Here is a 20,858-nt window from a genome sequence, read left to right as displayed (position 1 = left end):
ATTTCAAATTCTGTCTGCATTAAATGAGATGGTTCAAATCATAAAATGGCCATCATCTTAAAATAAGGAATGCACCATAACTATAAAAATGCCTTCATTAGTCAGACGGCCCAAGTTTGGATTTGCAAAGCGGAGAGAGAGAAAAACAGAGCGGAATTTCCGTCCTTTTGGTTTGAGGGGCCTGACTTAATTACAGCTGTTATTTTTGTCATCAGTCCCCTTTTGATTTTCTGGATCAGGGTCAGGATTTGGGTCATGCCGGGTTCGTCATAGAGCCTCTGTAACCCACGTCTTGATATGATTCTTAGTTTGATGGTGGGAATACGGGAGAGAGAACTTAATTAGGTGCAGGTGTGAAGATTTTGTATGGGAGGAGATAGGAAACTGTGGGTCAGGTTGCAAGGTCACAGTCAGGACAGGACATACGTTTATAGCAGGGGTGTCAAACTCTTTTTTTTTTAGCGGGCCGCATTGTAGTCATAGCTTCTTTCGGAGGGCCATTATGACTGTCAACCCAAATAAGTGTATGAGCACCTCATATTATATACAGTATAAGCTACAAAACAAACTGACAAATAACTCGTTTTCAAATCAGATGAGTAAAAACTGGTCAAATATTTAAAAAAGAAGATATTATTAAAAGTGAAGACAATTTGCAATTCTAGTTATGACACAAATTTGATGCACAATTTGTCAAATGATGTGGTGGGCCGTATCTGGCCCCCGGGCCTTGAGTTTGACACCGGTGGTTTATAGCATCCTGCACAACATTGAAACCTGCACAGTGCATATAGCTGTAATAATCGTGTTTTTTCTTTTCTTCCCGCAAGTCTGAAATAAAGGTTGATGAGTTCAGACAGAGAGAGACGTCTTAGGCCAGCATATTCATTTTTCCGGTCGACTCTGCACTAAACAAGCACCGAGAACACGACTATGTTTGGGCATCTTTACAGCGGAGTTGCAGCCAAAACAAAGTCCAAAAGCCTTCCCACCCCACCTATCTAACTGGAGATAGTGTTACTGCTGAGACATCTGTCCAGAGTTGGCAGATACAGATGTTGACAGCTGTGAAGCGGAAAGGAAGTTCCAGCCACTCTCAAGTCCAAATGTTTCCTTTTTTTCATTTCCTTGTTTTGCCTTTGAGAGGTTCCTTTGGGAATGAAAAAGAACTAAATTTGTGTCGTTTACCTTTAAACACAGAATAGTATCGCTTGTTGTATAGTTCTGTATTTCTTCTTAAGACTGGCGGCTTCCATGAAATGGGATTTTCCTTACTATTCTAACTCCAGCAGACAAAACATCAAAACAAGCATTCACTCAGACACTCAGCAGATGACTCATGTTATCATCTGATCCACAGATTGCTCTGAGTCTTTTTGGGGATGCCAGTTTGCAGCATGTACATAGTTCATTGTGGAAATCTATTAAGTCTTGCTGATGCGTCACTGGACTGGAATTTACGTACATAACTTGGTGTACGAAATTAAAATATGTTTGGACGACATATGTTGAACTCAGTCATTTTTGTAGTGGTGTCTCTTTTTGAAGAGAGAAGGGTGATTTGATGGTTCTCAACATGATTCATTTTTGTTTTTCCTCTTGTGTTGCCATCATGTTTTTATTTATCGTTGCTGGCAGCATTACAGCGTCAGCATTTTGGTTTTTTCACTTTTTCCTCTCAGTCAGAATCTTGCATAGCTACTGAAGATTCATTTTAGACTACTAAATAGTTTTGCTGCGTTTGTGTCAACAGTGTAAAGTGGTAGACAGGCAGAATTGAAGCCCACTTGCCAGCTCGAGGGTTTGTGAGACTCTGAGGGTGTATTCAGACCTGACTGTTTGGTTCGCTGTAAACGGACCAGGGTTCGATTGGAAGTCTGGTCCGGACCTTTTGTGCAGGTGTTCTTGATTTCCACAACTCCTAAGCTTGTGCGCAAGTGGCCCAACAAAATATAAAGGCTAAGCAAGACACAATCATTGTCGTCTCACAAATAACTGTATACTGTATACAGCAATTTGAACACTGGCTTTTTATTTTTATTTTGTAAATATTTGATTTGATTTATCATACGGACTCAAATCTCTCAAAATCAATTGCAAATGAGAATCTGTTCTCAAATGCCTTAGATCAGGGATTGTCAACTGGTGGGCTGCATTGGTATTGCAGGTGGTCCGTGAAATTGGAAATGGAAAATAATTGTAACATTTTTAAAAAATATATATTTTTGGATTATTTCAACTTTATTTGTGTTCTAGCTAATTTTGTGAATCATTTACCCATCCAATATAATATAGCTGAGATTCCCCAAATAGACGTGCAAATGCAAATAAATAGCCTGTATAGGTCTATCCTCCTTCAGTCCAAAATGAAATAATATTCCACCAAAGCAGCGGTCCCCGAGTTGCTTCTTCGTTACAATGGTGGTCCCTTGGACAAAACCACTTAAAAAACCCTGGTTTAGATGGATTAAAAAAAGGGAAAATGAATTAAATATATATCTATATTGTTGCAGGCCATACGCCACAGTTTAGAATTTGATTTTCAGCCCAACAAGTACTGAACCCAATTTAACAGCATTGTACCTGATTACTGAAAACCACGTGTTCTTACACAATGAGTCATAGGACAGGATATGCTGCTGAGACTTTCCTGCAAAGATTCTCGTGTTCCAAATCTAGCTGCTTTTCTCAGCCTCTGTTTGCATCTTCACACAGCTGAGAATGCAAACTACTCTCAGATGGAAGTAGCGAGCTGAGTATAACAAGTGTTTTGCAACTAGCAACGATATGCATGACTGGATCAAGACCACTGTAAAAACAATATCTACATGAACCTGCCACAGACCAAACATAACCACTTGCACCTTATGATGATTTAAGACAGTTTAAGAACTTTATCAATCAATCCTCCCTTCTAGAAGAAAGAATCTTCAGTTTTAGTTGACCAAGTTCTCTTATCTTATTGACAGCAGAGTGAAACTTGAATATATGCTCAATTCAAGTTAATCAATAACAATTCAATATTAAAATAATGCTATATAATACACTGATCATGTTGTTCCACCACACAACCGTAGAAACAAAGCAGAGGACTTGGCAATAGAGCTGTGAAGATTTCATTATGTCTCAGTGGGTGAAGAAATACTGAAACAGCTGGTTCCCCATTTCATGTTCTCACATGACTGAATTATTGGCTTAACGGATCCATAAAATGGCACTTTTTTTCACCACACTGGCTCTTGCTTTGACAATTCAAAAGCCACAAGAAATGAAGCTTAGCTTAGAATAGAATCGTAAAGCATGTCACTGCGTAAATGTAATGTCAACAACTCTTCTCAGAAAATTCATTACCACTCCAAAAACTCTCCCACACCAATCTTTCATACAGATTTTCTTTTGATCAATAGTCCGTTATTGGCAATCAAATGTGACTCATTTAACCCAGATCTAACAGTTTTTTGTTAAGCGTGTGACTGCCTCAACCTCAGTCAACCCCCTTGTTTTATCCTGTTAGTCAGGCAGACTTGCACACAAATGACTTCCATCAGGCTGCCTGGATTTGTTTGGTGTGTGGTGGTGATGACGCAGCAGAAATTGTGGCGAAACTTTGTTGAAGACATAGCAAGCTGGTGGTTGGTGAAACAATTAACTAAACCAGAACTATCCAAGTTCAAAGTAAAAAGATCAGACTGGGGAGACGGTGTGGAAATGAGGTTTCTTTTTTCTGCCTTTTATAATGCCTATTGGAGAAGTCTGCACTGAGTGCAGCTGGAAGGCCACTTTGAAGCAGACCTCTTAGAAACTTCACTGAATAATCACGCAAGCAGCATTTGATGAAACCACTGGGATGAGACTTTTTCTAAACACAAGCCACCGAATGACAGAATAAGTTGAAATGTGAAATAATGTCATCGTTTATCACAGAAATCTACTCGTATCTCTTTCACATAAAACTGTGATTCTTTCTTTTGCCGCAAAGTTGGTTTGTATGTTTATGTGACACAACTCACTTCCACTCTGACACCTGTGGTCAGTTAAAAGATGTAAACACATCAGACTGAACATAAATGAGGCATTCAGCTGTTTGCTTTCATTAGGCTCTTATTTCTTCCTCTGGTGTGTGCTACACTGTCAATCATAACAAGTGAGTCTGCTGCTTTGCACATTCTGCAGGATGAACTTGATGAGGGGTATTGTTTTATTCAGACCAGTTACACTATTCGGCCAAAGTTGAAGCCAGATGACGCATCATTGATGTTTCTTTGCCCTCCCTCCCCATCTGTTGGTCCCCCATGTGTAGGTACTCCGAGGAGCTCAGCTTATAGCGGTGGCGTCGGCTGAAGGGGCTGCAGCAGCGGTCGAGGGCGCCGCTCTCCCTCCTGACATCCAAGTGCAGTATGTTCAACTTGCCCCCGTCACAGATCACACAGATGCAGTGCAGGTAAATAAAAAGCACCCACGGCAAACTCGTTGAGTCACTTGTACCCAGTGTAAACAGTTGCCTAGTAACACAGTAACAGAAACTGGGTAACATTCCGCGTACATGAGTAAACACATCTAAATCAGTCACAATCCACTTTGGTTTATAAAGACTTCATAATAAACTCGAATAGTAGTTTGTGGAGCTCAGAAGTCCACCAACGGTATTATTTTGAAAACTCTCCCCGAAGTCTGCCTTTACACAGAGAAATATGCTCGGTTTTAATCAGTAATGTCAGAAAACAATGCTAGGTCAAGAAGTATTAAGGAGTGTGACAGATTTGAAACAAAACCATCCGCATGAGAATGAAGTGTTGACTTTCAGCTTTAATTGATGGGTTGCACAAAAATATGGCACTCTACAGACATAAACAATTATCAATAACATCGACTTAATAGTAATTTGCACAAATATGTATTTTCAGGAATGTCTATCAAACTGCTAGCTCTTCACGTCAATCAGTACCTGAGGAATAGCTCTCAGTTTAAAAAAACAACAACTTGATAGCGCCCGTGTTAGTGAGTTAACATGCAAATTGATGCTTGCCAGTGGTTTGGACTATTTAGTGGAATAACTGAATCCAGCTACAAAACGTCTTAACACTTATAAACACGTAATTAGTTGTCTTTAGTTAAAAAACAAAACAATAGTAACAAAAAAATAAAATAAAACGCTAAAACAACAAAGGCAAATCCACAGTTTTTATATACTTTTACTAGCAAAACAACAACGCTTTAATATGGCCACAGTCATCTAGCTTAATGCAACAGACATCACCGAACAAATAAAGTCCATCAATCAGACAAGCAACTCATAAACTGGGATATTTTGTTGATATAAAGGAACTTGAAGCTACATTTGTCTGTAACGATATTAGCAATGTCCTCCTGAGATGCAAGAAAGCACCACAAAACGAATACGAAGTCTCTGAATAACTCATCATAGTGGTAAATCAAGAGGCGTCTGCTGCATATTGTGCAGAGAAATACATATCTCATTGGGTCTCCTGCGATTTTCTGTGAAATACACTTTTTTGTTTGGACACTCCCTCAAAATTGCATGTTTGTTCATCATTATAAAAAACAAAAAAAGTGAGCACTGACTAATAAAAGATATGAACTTTACCAAATCGTGAAACAGGAGGTGTCCGATTTACATTTGTTGATTTTAACAAAAATGTTGATACTTTTGTCAGATTCAAATTATTTCTGTAACCACTGTGGGTCGTTTCTTAATCAACAGAAGGCTTACATCTGATTTTTGAATCATACCTACATTGATGTCGAGACAGTTTTGCTCTGCTTAGAATTTGTCAAGCATGACTGCCACCTTGATGCGAAATAAATAACAATTTGCTGGCGCAGTTTGAAAGTGTCCAGGAGGTTTCAGACCCAAATTGCAAATAGTTCCCGGTGTGATTGCCACCACATGCAGTGTATTTCAAATACTGCACCACGGCAAGCAATCCAACTATTTGTTTTCTCAAGTGATTGACGACGTTCTAGGTTGTTCTTTTGCAACTACATCAAGCTGTTGGATCATTCAACAGTCTGCTTTCATTTGAGCTTGATTCTAGTTTGGTATGGACGCTGTCAAGCAAACAACTTGTTAACTACTTGGGCTCTTTTGATCAGACATTGTTCGAGGGTTTTATTCAATTTAAGGCCACTATATTTTTTTGTAATTCAATTGTGCATTCAGTCAGAGCATTTTTAGATCTAACCAACCAATAAATCCTTGACAGCAATGTTCCAGCGGTTGAACTGGGAATAAAAACTGAAACACTGCTATGAAGTTTCAAGCATGAATCAACCTGATGGGAGCCACAAAGGGAGCTGAGTGGTACAGAGTGTGGTATGACAGTTTGGTTTTTATGTCAAAAACTGTAAACACTCCTGATTTACAGTTCAAAGTTCAGCCAAAGTTTAGCACTGGTATGTACTGTATACTATCTCTTTGAACGGTGTGGAATTGAGAGAATTACTGTCATCTGTTTCCAAACACATGGTAGCATTTAAACAAGTTCTTGCAAAATGACTCACATTTTGATTTATTTATCTCCGCATTTGTATTTCTCTATACTGGATAATTTCCCTGCCGCACACAACATCCGAGACAATTTCCTCAAGATGGCGATAATCTGTAGAAATCTTTGTCTTGCTTACCCCCTGCTTAGTCTAACCCAGCTACCATAGAGTTCCAACACACTAGCTAAATGTACATCATCATTAAATCATGTCAGAACAGTCTTTGAAGAAGTGTAACCATGAGATTGTTATCCTTCCAAATGGAGAACGAGGCCCTTGCTGCGATACTTCATTATGGCCAGAAGCCGAGATTTTCAATGAAAATCATCCATGTGAGTTTTACTTGGCCTCTTTAATAAGCAATGCTTAAAATATGTGACATGCTGTGATGCAGCTGTGTGGAGTGTGCAGGGAGAAAAAAGCCTGCAGGTGTGTTCGATGGAACCCCCGGCAGTGACTCATTCCTGACAGTCATCACGATTTGCACGCACATACCAACCACAGTCAGAGGGCATTCAAATACAATTTACGTCGTCAGCATTGTCAAATTGATCCAGCTAAAAAATGACATTCTGCAATATCTACGCTAGTCCTGTAGTTGGACAAAACCAGCACTGTGGTCTGCCATTTCTGTTCTGCTCTAGCGTTACAAAATAAGATGTTCTTTCGAAACCTTCGCCTTGGGGGTCCCGGATTCAAATGAAATATATGGGCTGGCTTTAATAATGATGCAAAATGTCCAGATGATGAAACAAGTGAACATAAAGTTTAAGAACGTAATTCATTTAAGTTCGCATTAATTAAAAAAGCTCACTAATCTATCCCTGGGCTCGGTGGAGCACTGGTTAGCACGTCTGCCTCACAGTTAGGAGGGTGCGGGTTCGATTCCACCTCCTGCCCTCCCTGTGTGGAGTTTGCATGTTCTCCCCGTGCCCGCGTGGGTTTTCTCCGGGCACTCTGGTTTCCTCCCAAAAACATGCATGGTAGGCCCATAGAGCACTCCAAATTGCCTGTAAGTGTGAGTGCGGATGGTTGTTCATCTCTGTGTGCCCTGTGATTGGCTGGCATCCAGTTCAGAGTGTCCCCCGCCTACTGTCCGATGACTGCTGGGATATGCTCCAGCACGCCCGCGACCCCTGTGGGGGTCAAGCGGTACAGAAAATGGATGGATGGTTTGTATTGTAAAACATGACAGTGTCCTGCGTCTACTATATTTTTATAGCTTGACGGCAGGCGGCTGCACATAGCAATTGCAACTTCCTATAAAAATCAAGCATTTCATACAAAATCATGTATAAGATTTCAGACATCTTTTTCCCCTCTGTTTTTTGCTTATCCCAGGGTGCCGAGCTTGCCCCCGCCCTGCAAGCAGACATGGAGGTGAAGGATACCATGCAGGGAGAGAACGGCGAGGTGGTCCAAATCGTCAGCTCTGTGGCTACCTGAGAGAGGCGTCTGCTTTTTGGACTCTCCAAACGTTAACCGCTTACACAGCGCTACGGTGCGGCGGAGGTCTGCGTAAGCAGACAAACTGACAGACATTGAAGTCAGAAACCCGTTTTAACCAATCCCATACGTCAATCCAAAACGGCGTGAGCAAGCCAGTTTTTTGTTGACGCTGTCCCTTGCCAAGCAGATGTTCATCGTGCACTTGACTGTGAGTCTTCAAAATCAGCTGCTGTCTTCAGCTGGTGCGTTCTTCTGAAGGAGGAATCATCCCACCCTGGAATCCACACCGGGATTATTGTCTATCCTGGGCGGTTGCTGTTGAAGCACATCGGCACATACCCGTACGTTTTTGCAATGAGGAAAAATAGCAACGTTGGAGAGTTGAGTGGCTGGGTCCCGCATTATTATGTCCCCCCCCCCCCCCCCCGTATGTTAATGTTCTCATCAAAATTCTGGACATTATGGTGGCACTTGAATTTTGCTGAGAACCGCTACTCTCGGGATAAGTTTGTTTTATCAGTCTTCATAATTGAATCCATATTTTGTCTCTTGGCTGGGAGCCTCCTCCCTTCACTTGCCTCTTCATGTTCCCACATTGTTCTGGTTTGTTGTTTGATTTATCTATTTGTTGCTTGCTGGGAGAAATGCTTTTGTTTTGAAAGAGGTAGACCATGAAATCCAGGCTCTGGTGCCGGTATAAGTGGCTTGTAGAGCACCAAGGAAAGCCTGAAGGTGTTAATATGTCCAGCTTTGTCTTGGGAAATATACATTCATGTGAATAAACCATGTTTGTGGTTGTTGTAAAAGTGTGCTTTGAGTTTGCTTTGTTTTGATTTTCATTCATTTCCATAAATTGAGGTTAGCAAACTGGCTTACATATGTTTCCAGACTTATGCCTGCATTGACAAAATATACAAACGGAGTCAGAAATGGTTCTGAATACCACCTTTTTAATTGATTCATTTGTCTTTCTGGTAAATATTTACCATGGCCACTAGGCTTCTGTATTGTAAATTTCTTCCATCCACTTTGCGAGTTGGACAGATCATTCTCAAAAGATGAATTTATTTAATGGCAGCAAACTAAGAAGATATCAACGAGATATTGTTGAAGCTGTGTATTGCTTGGTGCAGTTTCCCATGCTCGGTGTGATGTCATCGTGTATTTTGGAATGGGAGAAAGAAGCAGGCGACAAAGTGAACTTGATAAAACAACATCCCTGTCTGAAGTCTTGACTGCTTCCTCTTGTTTCTCTCTCAGTCTGTTGTTGCTGTCTCTGACCTCTCTTCATGGCCACTTCATCTTGTCCATTTTCCTCACTCCCTGTCTTATATAACTGCGCTGCTATGCAACTCTCACTCCTTGCTCATTGAGTGTTACACCCCATTTACTCCCCTTTTAAAGTCTTTCGCTAAGCCGGTCAATAGCTTGGAGGGGATCAACTGGTATGTCCATCTTATAAAAACAATCCTGACATCGCTCATTTCAAATGCCTCCTCCCAGTGATCTCTCCATGTTGCACTCAGAGCAGGCTCTTCTCTTCACTTTTACAACCCTGGGTTCCCTCCAGGTGTTGCTGTGGTTCTCCTAGCAACGGACCCTCTCTCAGACTGGCTCGAAGATAACCTGCTGGAAACAGAAACAAAGCATTGATAGAAGAAAACCGTGTTTAGGAAGGAGTGTCCTGACTGACAGATTACTAAACAAGGCAAAATGTTCTGCACTTTGTCTTTGGAAGTTTACGGTATTTGTCCTTGGCAGATGTATTCAATTCACTGACGATATTTCAGACATTTGTGGGATGAGAAACACATATGTGTGTGTGTTGCGGTTGGATGGTTGAAGTCTTATCAGAAGCATCCAGCCGTGAAGGTCCTACCACATCATCACGCGACATTCAGGCGGCAAGTATAGGAAGCTCAATTCTATAAAATGTTACAAGAAGGCACTGGAAATTCCTTCGTTGTCCTTTCATTTTACCTCTTGTATGCTTCCAACTTTATGGGAACATATCTCTGTGTGGAAGAACAGGAGAGCCTTGACCTAAACTTGACACAATTGTCCAACAATAATGACTTTCCACATTAGAAATGTTCTTTTGGCTGAATGCACAGTTATTCCCCACACATGCACACTAAAATCTTTCGAAAAGTTGCTTTAGATGCAAAAGCGAGACCAACTCTCATATTTACAACCTTTGTAGTTTTGTTCTTACAGTGTATGTATCTTCCTTCTCAGTGCTGGTCTGATTTAATATCTGCATAAGCGGCATGTCATAGTTACTGCTCACCTGCCATCAGGCCCTTAGAAGGAATGATTATCTTGGGATCCATAAAGATCATTGGACACAACAATCCTAAACAGACAGAGCCAGGATTGGTCTGATTTATGTGGAGAGTGAGATTACACTAGGACTGCGGTGTTTAAATTGGACCTAGTCATGCAATCCTATCATTTAAAGTACTACGAGCAAAACATACAAAGTATGCAAGTATCAAGACATGCAAACGTGGTTCACCAAGACATCTCTGTTTTCTCTCTCTCTCTCTTTCTGCTCTGTGCTTGCAAATGACCAAGATTCTCTTTGTGTGGCTGTATTTATTTATCAAACATCAGTAAATCTTTAAGCACTGTCTCATCTTGATTCATCAATGATTCATTTTGTGTTATTTTCATAAATCTATTTTATTGAAAGCCTGCTATTTTCACCTTACCTACCGCATTTAACTGGCCCTAGTAGCGAGGACAGCCTTCAGAATTATTCACACACTAATGCTGGCGGCAGAGAGAAAACTGGATTTAGATGCCTTGCTCAAGAACACCTTAGTCCTGTTTTGTGATGGTTATAGGAGTGGGGCCACTTCGTGGTTGTCTGAAAGTTAAGGAGTGACTACTGCATGTTTCGAACATGGTCATTTTTCAGCACCTGTCTTGATCTAGGATGGGATTTGTTACCCTATTTGGCTCTCATTTTAGTTGTAGCGATGAAAGAACAACGTTTCAACAGACGAGGATAGAAGGCAACAACCTGCAGGGAAAATGTAAAAAATGCACGTCCGATTTGTTACTAAGATAAAGAATCCGAATCTGACTGAAGTGATTTTATATTATGTAAATTTACTTGCCTTGTGTAATCCTGTTGAGAAGGTTGGATGCTCTCTTATTTCCAAGGATGATGAAAGTCTATTCGATGTTACATTACTTTTATTTATTTCTACTTTATTTATTTTATTTTCCATCCCCTCAAGGACTGTTTTTTTTTGTGATGAGCAAAAATGTACTTAAACTTTCATGCTTTTACAGCTGGACGGACACCCATGTTCCTTTTTTTGTTTTGGTTTTGTCTATTCGAAGAAAACCCATGCATGTACCGATGTTAACTCTACACGGGAAAGCCAAAGTGTGGATTTGAACCTCGGGTTGTTACGTCATGAGTTATTGCCACTGCAGCACATTCAATATGTTTTGCACCATTTTTTTTGCAGTGTCAGCATATAAACGTGATGACTTGTTATTTCAACATGAAGTAATCTATTATATATGAAGTTGACCAGGTTATATGAATTGTACGTTGTACTTTGAATACATGTAACAGGCAGCCAATGTTTTTTTGAGTGTGTGCGGTCTTGGCTGCCTGTTACATTTGTGTTGCGTGACATCACCATGCAGGTGGGAAAAGAAATTACCTGCAGCGCGCAGACGAACGATGCCGTCTCTCTGCTGTTGATCCCTCGGGTGCACTGTATAATTAATTCTACCCACGCCCGCTAAATTCCCATAACTTTCCATGGAGCCAACAGAATGGAGAGACACAGCGGGCACAAGACGCCCACATCCAGGTAACTAACCAATCAGAAGCTGTTTTGTGTCTCAAATGAAGGCGAACAAAGTAAAGTTTATGTCAGTTTAGCCTGAAATTATTCATATTAAATATATTTTTTAAAATATTAATTACTGAACGGGCTGTTCAAAATCGATTGTTTGGAATTAGCATGGGAAAAGGGCCTTTTGTTCATTTCCAATCTAAATTATCTTGTAAACCTGTTAGGACCTAACACCTAATAATTAGGTTGTGTTACAGGGGTCACTTTCTCCAAATTGTTAATAATACCGAAATTGAAATTTTGGTATTATTAGAAATAAGCCTACCTCTTAATTCACAATTTGACATCTTTTTTTGTTGACCATCATCCGTGGTGTAATAAAAAAAAGTATTGGTTTCGTGATTTCCCACCACTGATTGTTCCCAGGTAAATGTGTGTTTGTTGTCACATTTTTTGCATTCAAATCAGAGTTACTTTTTGCAACCATGCGTATGTGCGTGCTGAACGGGATGTCATGTGCACAGCTGTTGCAAATCCTGCGTCTAGTCTCAGCGGACCACGTGTTGTTTGAAAGTGGAGCGCGCGCTCATGAGTCCCAACTTCCTATTGATGTCACCTAGGGACCAACTTGCAGGAAGGAACACTTTGACGCCTCATTGGTGTTTATGTGCAACTTTCGGAGTACGACTGACAATTCCATCTAAAGGGAATTTCTTGGAGTGGAGTAGAGAAGTGAGAGGGGAGGTCCTCTCGCGTTTTCGCGACCAGATGTGTGAGGAGGGGTACAAACACAAGCAGAAACACACACCGATCAAGCTGGCAGCACAGACCTTCCAGTGGACATCTTTAACAATTAGCAACTAATGTAAGTAAAAGGAAAACAAGCGAGAAAGAGAGAGAGAGAGAGCGAGCGAAAGGCGTCGCAGTTGTTTGTCCAGTTATCAAAGTGCGTGCGTGTGACGCTGCAGCGGTGGATGATGAACTTCAGACATGATGACGTAGTTTGTAACAAACTGACAGATGCTCCATGTCTTGCTCCTCGCAGTTGTTTAACTTTTCTTTTGAAAGCTTCAAGTGCAGCCAACTCCAAATAGTGTTGCTGGTGCAATTTCCTCTACAAATGCATTTGACATCTTTGTCAATTCGCTTCATTGAAAAGAGTATTTATTTCATTGGCAAACCTGCGCACTTTGTATCAAAATAGAAAAACAATCCGCCTAACACTCATGTACTAATACACACTCTGTCCTCACGAGTTAACTAGTGCCACATTTGACCTATTAATAAAGAATTAATCCTTATTAATAAATTACTGTGCTGCACTGTGGTAACTCTAATAGGCCTTACTACTCCTGGATGCTAATATCACCAAAATATCCACTCCTACTCTTGCCTCTCTTGTAACATGCAAGTCTTGTAGTTGACTTAGTCCGCCAGAATTGTCCTAATGTGCAGAAACGTGGAAGGCAGGGGTGGAAAAAGTTACTTGTAGTAAAACAGTCCTACTGAATAAGAGATACGTATGAGTCTGAATATTAAGTAATCACACAAATGATCAAATGGCTATGCAAATTTACATAGATTATAGCGATCAGCTTTGACTTGCACAAAATATAGACATATCCATCCTAACATTACCTGTATGTTTCTTTTAAATCCTGGTTAACACTAGGAAGTGGTTCTCGGAATTATACATCACCTCAACAATTAAAATTTAAAACTGTTTTTTTACAGCCCTTGTGTTGAATGTCATTAATGCCTAGCTTGGGCTTGCCTTTTTTAAATTTCTAGGATGTGTGATCTAAGCCTCCATCCATTTATTTTCCAAAGCGCTGTCCTGGTTAGGATGAGCTGAAGCCTTCTCCAGAGGATTTTTCGTTGTGACGTATAGTGTACTCCTGAAAGGGTCACCACAGGGCACATGTAAAAAAAAAAAAAAAACAACCATTCATACAATTTGAAGTAAGGGTCAACAACATGCTGCACACACGGTACCCACAAGGATTACACAAGTGGCTGTGGGCTTGTTCTAAAAATATCTCACTAGGGATATAGGATGTTGTGATTATCTTTCTGTGTTGTAGAAGTGCAATTTAACACTTGCAGAGAGTTAGAGAAATAAATTAGTGGGTGTTGGTTTACTGTTAGGATATTGCTTAGCTCTTATTTAGTTGTTTTTATTCAACAAATAAATTAAAATAATTGGTTTAATAAATGGCAACTGAGGAAATATTTCAATACACTAAGAAAATTGTTGATTAATTCATTAACAATTACGGAATAATTGATTGGAAAACCAATTCTACAAATATTCAATAGTCCTAATACTTCTGGTGTTGAAGTGTTATTTTTCACACAAATAGACTCTAATTATGATTTCACTACTGCATGAGTGATAGTTTACGGTGCATACCGACTTGCGTACAAATTCATTTTTTTTCACTTCCATGGGAGGAGAACTGCATCGTAAAGCGAGGAGCCCCTTTTTTCTCCGATTATGTGTCTATGTTGCACCAAATGGGAACTAATTTAGCTGTTATGTTCCTCGGAGGCTATAAACAAAACATCTTGTCCACATAAAACCGCCTCACCAGATGTATTTGTCAAATAGCAAGGTAATATGTTAGGAAAGGGAGTGTTTCCCACTTTATAGTTTAATGCCCCTTGGACTAATGGATTCTGGGAGTCACTGCGATAGAGAGAGAACAGTTGTATCCAAGCTGCAAGAAAGTTGATATGATCAACTTTGGCATGAAGTGAGGCTGCATACTAGATTCTAATGACGATTTTGTACATTTGTTAAATAATCATGAATAGCAAGCTCCATTAGCAGCTTTTCTTTTTTTTTTGGTACTGACCTGGTTGTAAATGCTTGACACACAGTACCTGGCACTGCATCGTTTGCCTCAGTTATTTCTACCTCCTTATCGAGGAATGTTCCTTGGCAAATGTCAGGTTGCATTTCAGAGAAAAATTCAGATCCTTAACAACATCAGTGTAAATACTATGCAACATTGTGAGGATAACCTCACACATGCATTGTTCTAGCTTGCTAAGCGCTCTCCATCAGAGACACAAGTAATTATGTACATATATCATACAAGTCTTTGATTCACACTCTATTGAGTTTGAACAAGCTAGAATGGCCCTTTTGTTTTCAGAGGCATTAGGGACTGAGCGAGATCATCTAGTTTGGACCGAGTCCATGTCTAATTCCATGGGAGAACGACTGCTTGTTTGTTAACGCCAGAAAGCTCTTATGTGCTTATGCGATGAAAGAAAACTCCACTTTGACTTTCACTCAGTAGACGTAGAAGAGCTCTGAGAAAAGGCTGCACTTGATTTAAATGTTCTTATTTTTGTCGCCACTATAAATATGACGATGCCAGATGTGGCATGCAGTAGAAGTTGTTTGTCGGGGGTTATAAATGGCTGATCTAAAAATGTATTTTCCTCTGGTCAAATTGCACCAAACTTTGGCTAACTGGGACTCCGCGGCTTTTCTGGTTGTTAATCACCACAGTCTAACGTATCGTCCCACCATTTTGGTTCATGTTCAACCAATCAGGATTTCCCGGTGTCACAGTGTGCATGTGTTGAAGCCAACTACTTGTGTTGATTTATGTTGTTGTGAGTGTGCGCGAGTGGAGATACATGTGAGATTTATTGTGTTTTTGACTGTTTATGGGACTTCACAAAGTGAACTCCTCGCCTCCCATGAAACACATTGCTGAGCCTCCATGTCTGATTGTGGGATTGTGTCCTTGTGTTAGGAGCAAGGCATCCGAGGCCAAGCCCAGTCTGTACAAGACATTCTGCCACCAGAGTCACCAGAGACCATGAAACAGAAAAGCCTTGTTCAATCTCTGGCTCGAGAAACTGGATATATTTCAGCTGTGCAGATGATTATTTCACAGCACTGTTGGGGTAGAGGAAGAAAGATGCACTTTTGAGTTTGGATCAGACATGCACCCCATTCTCACATCTAGGTTGCCTAAATTCATGATTAATAATGACAGACGTGGAGTTTGTAGGACACCATTTTAATCTCAACGTTGCATTATGAATCTAGTTGGATAATAAAACTCATAGTACAGAGAGGAGGACAGTTTAATGTCAACTTAATTTTCCACTTACTTCTTGACTACAAATTACGGAATATAATTTAGTGATGGCTGCTGATTACTTAGCAGCTGACTACTCCTCCCTCTTACTCCACCAGGGAAAAATGCTTTTGTAGTCTCCAATGTTATGTGTGTCCAATATAAATTGGATCGTTTTGGTAAGTTTGGTGAAGAAACAACAGTAGGCGTAAGCAGAGGAACGCTGTAACCTGGTGGCAGCAGCATGCTTTGAAATATTTTTTCTTGGCTAAGAATTGAGGCTTTAGTCAAGATAGATGGATTTATGTATACCGTTTCAAATATGATCTATAACGGCCCTAAACCTTCAGATATGGTCCAGCCAGAGCGTAGGCCCAAGTCCAATTGCAAATCTGTGAGGTGACCTGCGCTTTTAACTTCTGGATATTATTGGTTGGGTTGTAATTGAGACTCGAAGACCATTATGTGCAGCCTAGTGAGACTATGAAAATTGCAAATATCGACAAATCCATTTAATGTAAACAGTTAAATAAGGTGCACAACTTTTCTCAGACTATTACAGGCGAGCTGCTTCAGCAAGAATCAGTTCTGCTGTTCAGCTGTTGTATTCATCTTTGTGTTTGAATGTGCCAGCTCTATGGAAGATCAAATATGTGATGTCATGATATAAGTTAACAAAAGAGAATGTAGATTAGAGGAAAAACACAAACTATTTAATGGGCTCTGCAAAGGACAAGAACATTGTATTTTCATGGGTATATGACTCAGCTCTGCAAGATTGAACCTTTGTGATTAAGGTGGAGGTTGTTGTTCCCAGCCGTCCAATGGCCGAGCCGAATCTTAGCGCAATTAGAGACGATGAGACAAGATAGGGAGACACCCATGGTGGACATTGTCACTACTCAGCACCATGATGAAGTGAGCGTGGCTGGCAGCCGTCCTGCAAAGGCCCCGGGAGAAATCTCATGTAAACAAGAAGAAACAGAACAAAACTCCTTGCTTGCACTGGGTGAACTCACTTTGAGTCAGTTTGTTGCAAGGCCAGTGTGAAATCAGCCAGATGGTTTTATGGGTTAGTTATGGCCGAGTTGTTTATTCTTGTGAATAGACTACATTTGAGTTGTTTGTTAAAGGTGTGAATTATGAAGAAACAGTCATGGAAGCGCTATCTGGAAGGTAATTCTTCACCATCTGGTTTCGCTCTTCTTGGTCACATGATGATGAGTGGGTAGAACCTCCTCTCGTCCACCACCACCACCACTACACGTGCGCACACACACGTAAACGCACGTACACACACACACACGTACACACACACGCTACCTCTCGACTGCAAACTATTCTGTTCTTGTTTTGTTGAAAAGACGGCTGTCACAATCGATCAATTATCGAGTTTCTATACCGCTCATCCTCGTTAGAGTCGCGGGTGAGCTGAAGATTCTCCCAACTGACACCCTGGACTGGTCACAGGTTAATTGCAGGACACATGCTGGCAAACAAGCACGCACACTCCCTTTCACAAATGTCAGTCTCCGATTCCTTCCGCTCACTCATCCACATGGCCGCTGGTCAATTGCTTGCTTCAGAGTCACATCGTCTCCAGCTGGCAAGGCACTGAAGTACTCCGTCTGACAGCTGCTCAAACTCCCATTCCACATCCTCAGCTCAGATGCATTCACAGAGCTTGCCGTTGGAAGTTTGTCAATTTGCGCCAAGGTAGAACAAATCACCGGTTAACCAATGCTGGGAATGGATTTGACATGGTTACTCATTGGATTAACGAGTCTGAATAGCCTGAATAAGATGATGTCTACGTTTCAACACTTGTCTCTTTTGGGTGACACGGCGCAATATGTGGCTTGCGAGTCTGTTTACGGTCAAAGCTTCTAGATTTGAATCTCACCTCAAGCCTGTTTAGATTGTGTATTCTTGTGTGGTCTTTCACCAGGTACTCTGGTTTCACCCCACAACCTCTAAAACGTGCAAGTTAGAAAATGTGTAGACTCTAAATCACTCACACTGCAGATAATATGAATGTGAGTCTTAATGTTTTTCGTGTGTGTGGCAATCTTATGGGATCAATCCAAGGCCCACGTATGTTTGTACAGTATATGTGAAACCTGTAGAAATCTGGGTAATCTTTAGGGATACGATTACAGTAGTAGTACTACTGGTCAATTTGCATTGTGTAATGGCTCATTTGGTTGATCAGTATCACTGTACCATTTTATATTGCTTAATGACTTTCTGAGCTTTGAACATTGCTGTCCATGTCCTAAATCTACGTTTTCTTATAATGCCTTATTTTGCTGTACTCGTGAGACCAATTCTTTTTGTAGTTTAATAATCATTAACGTGATTAAATGGGGCATCAGTTTCACACGGGGTTGTGATAACCAGACTCCCCAAATTGCATTCTGGGTAGTTACTTACTGCTCCAATGTGTGGCATCAGTGATGACAGGTGTGGGCTGAGTTCAAGACTGGGGGAGATTGGAATGAAAAAATGCAGACGACATAAAATACAAAGAATTCTGTCAGAACTTTCAGTAGTGATCCAAAGTGTGATCTGTAATAGACGGCCATTTCACACCGCATTAGTGTTGGAGGTCGTTTTTCATCCTTGACTTACGTATATTATGCACTCATATTTACAGGCTAGTTTATTGAATCAGATGGCACAGATGGAGATTGTTCCATGGTTTAGAAAAGGAAACGTCACCATTTTATCCTCCCATAAATAAAAGCATTAGTGCAGCATTTACATTTTACACAACGAGTAATTGCAGTGTATATTTGTAAAGCGATAATATAATCTAAGTATCATAAACTGTTGGTAATTTTGGTCATTATTGTTCAGGGCTTCCGCGCTGAGACTGACAAGAAGGTATTTTAAGTCTTACATTGTGTTGGGTGAATTTATTTAAATGTTATATTCGAGCTTAGCCCTTGTTTATTCATATTTTTGATTGTTTTACAGCTCACTCCTCTTTTTGTTAAGTACTAACTGCTTCCACATGTCAGACTTCACCAGCCCACACAAGTCCACAGTGTGTATGGGTTTGTAATGCCTTTAATAGCTTGAGACAGTCCTGAAGAGCCTGGAAGCATGAGTGGAGGGGCTACAGAAGCCAGCTGATGAGGGCGGAGATCGGTGGCTGGATGATGGGATAATGCAAAGACGGTATGAGGAGGGAGGCAGATTTGGGCAGACATCACCTCAGGCCTGCTTGGTGATGATGAAACAAGGTTGGCTATGTGGGATGACTGGTGCAGATGCTTCCAACTAGAGCACTTGCCATTTGTAAACATACCATACAAATGGCACGCTTTTCATTTCCAGATAATACTGTACTGTATATGACTGAAGGAATTTTGCTGAAAAGAAGATACATTACTCAGTAGTGTGGGTGTTTTCGATGGATTTTTTTCTTCTTTCCAGCAAGTCCAGTTAAGCCTTTCGCATAATCACAGGATGTGTTCCAATTATATATAATAGCAGATATCTGATCATTGCTTCCATCCCAGGTGAAGTGTACTTTAGCCCATTTTTTTTTTCCGTCAGAATGAAAGGTAAATGAGAAAAACAGCTGTAATCTTTCATGGACACAAAAACAGTCACACGGCCACCATTTCCACTGAAAGGTTTTCTAGTACCTATATGATCAAATAACAGATGTCCTCTGCCAATTTATTGGTCTCATCTTTCTGGGTAGCTGCCCTGTTTGTGAGGGGAAGCCAGGAGTGACAGCAAAGAAGCAGAGCCCAGAATTTACAACAGTAAAGGAACGAGGCTGCAAAGAAGATCAACTTAAGGCAACATGCTTTGATTTGTGACATCCTTCTTCTGGATATGGGAGAGTAGTTATTTCCAAAATCTTATTTCCCATAGGGAATTAAATCACTTTTTAATTTTCCTTTTAAAATGATTTCCAACACTGCTAGATACTAAGTGACAAAGCGATGCAAACAACCTTGGCACAGCAAAGCCACAATCACTTCTCTACTTTGTTATCCAGCCCCCCCATAATTCAGACCATTTGTTGGCACATCTTTGTTTTGCCTGTTACCATTTTCCTAGGTTACATAGCTAACCTTGGGTGTATCACATATTGTATAGTTCTGATTTCAGTTCTAAAAAAATATGCTGAGAACCTTCACTGCAAAAACATCTGTTACTTAGCCAGCTGAGTGTGGATGAACGCTGACAGTCAGACAGATTTGAATTCTGTTATCTTTCTGCTTAAATCTTCACACTGCTTCTTCATTCACTTACTGATGACATACCATCAGGAGCAACTGGGGTTCATTGTCTTGCTCAAGGACACTTTGACATGGTCACAATAGCTGGGCCTGGGATTGAACCCCTAACCTCTCTGAAGGGAGATGACCACCCTACCACTGAGAGATCAGACTATGACTTCTTTTTATGTTTAGAACGGTCGCCTTGTCAGATTACCAGACATTGTGTCATAAAATTATTCTTTGTTTTTGACCGAGCGAATAGCCACACTACAAGTCCGACACTGACCAGACCCCGCCCGATCATTGCGTGCTGCCGCCAAGAGCGCGGTCCGACCGCAGAGTTTGTCTGGGAGGCGGAACAGAAAGAAAGGCAGCAGAGAAAAATTTGTGGGCAGGCAGGAGGACCATGCGACACAAGTGCAACAATGGTCGCTTTGCATTTTAATCTGGAATGTTTCCACACTTCTGTCATCTTCCAGGTGTTAGTTCATAAGAAAATATGGTATGCCAATGAAGACCATTATTCATAAAATGCATGTTCTTGCTGGAGCCCCCTATATCAAATCACTGAGAAAGTTGGTAGCACAGTGGAAAAATTAGTGTAGAGCCCTGCCTTATAAAATAATGATGATAGATTGTCAATAGTAGGAGAAAGTAGCCCTTTAAACACAATCTCAATAGAATTTCATGAAAACATATTTGATGTTTGTCAATTTGCCATCAAGAAAATG

At 40.6% G+C, this 20,858-nt stretch overlaps 2 protein-coding genes across 4 annotated transcripts in view; both read left to right on the top strand.

The window, feature by feature from the left end:
- The window catches only part of LOC119124903 (BTG3 associated nuclear protein), a 28,119-nt gene extending 17,530 nt beyond the window's left edge, over positions 1 to 10,589 (top strand). For both annotated transcript variants that reach the window (XM_037255277.1, XM_037255278.1), the window contains exons 12-13: positions 4,301 to 4,441; positions 7,849 to 10,589. In XM_037255277.1, the coding sequence (XP_037111172.1) occupies positions 4,301 to 4,441; positions 7,849 to 7,953 (246 nt within the window). In that variant the 3' untranslated portion in view covers positions 7,954 to 10,589. The remainder of the gene's footprint in view (positions 1 to 4,300; positions 4,442 to 7,848) is intronic.
- Positions 10,590 to 12,395: 1,806 nt separating this feature from the next.
- LOC119124258 (zinc finger protein 469) overlaps positions 12,396 to 20,858 on the top strand; it is a 167,291-nt gene continuing 158,828 nt past the window's right edge. For both annotated transcript variants that reach the window (XM_037253996.1, XM_037253994.1), the window contains exon 1: positions 12,396 to 12,645. The gene's annotated coding sequence lies outside the window, so the exon portion shown is untranslated. The remainder of the gene's footprint in view (positions 12,646 to 20,858) is intronic.

This window comes from Syngnathus acus, chromosome 6 (assembly GCF_901709675.1).
Source record: "Syngnathus acus chromosome 6, fSynAcu1.2, whole genome shotgun sequence".
In the NCBI taxonomy this organism is placed as follows: Eukaryota; Metazoa; Chordata; class Actinopteri; order Syngnathiformes; family Syngnathidae; genus Syngnathus; species Syngnathus acus.
Note: the sequence above shows the minus strand (reverse complement) of the source record. Positions and strands in the feature narration are given on the sequence as shown.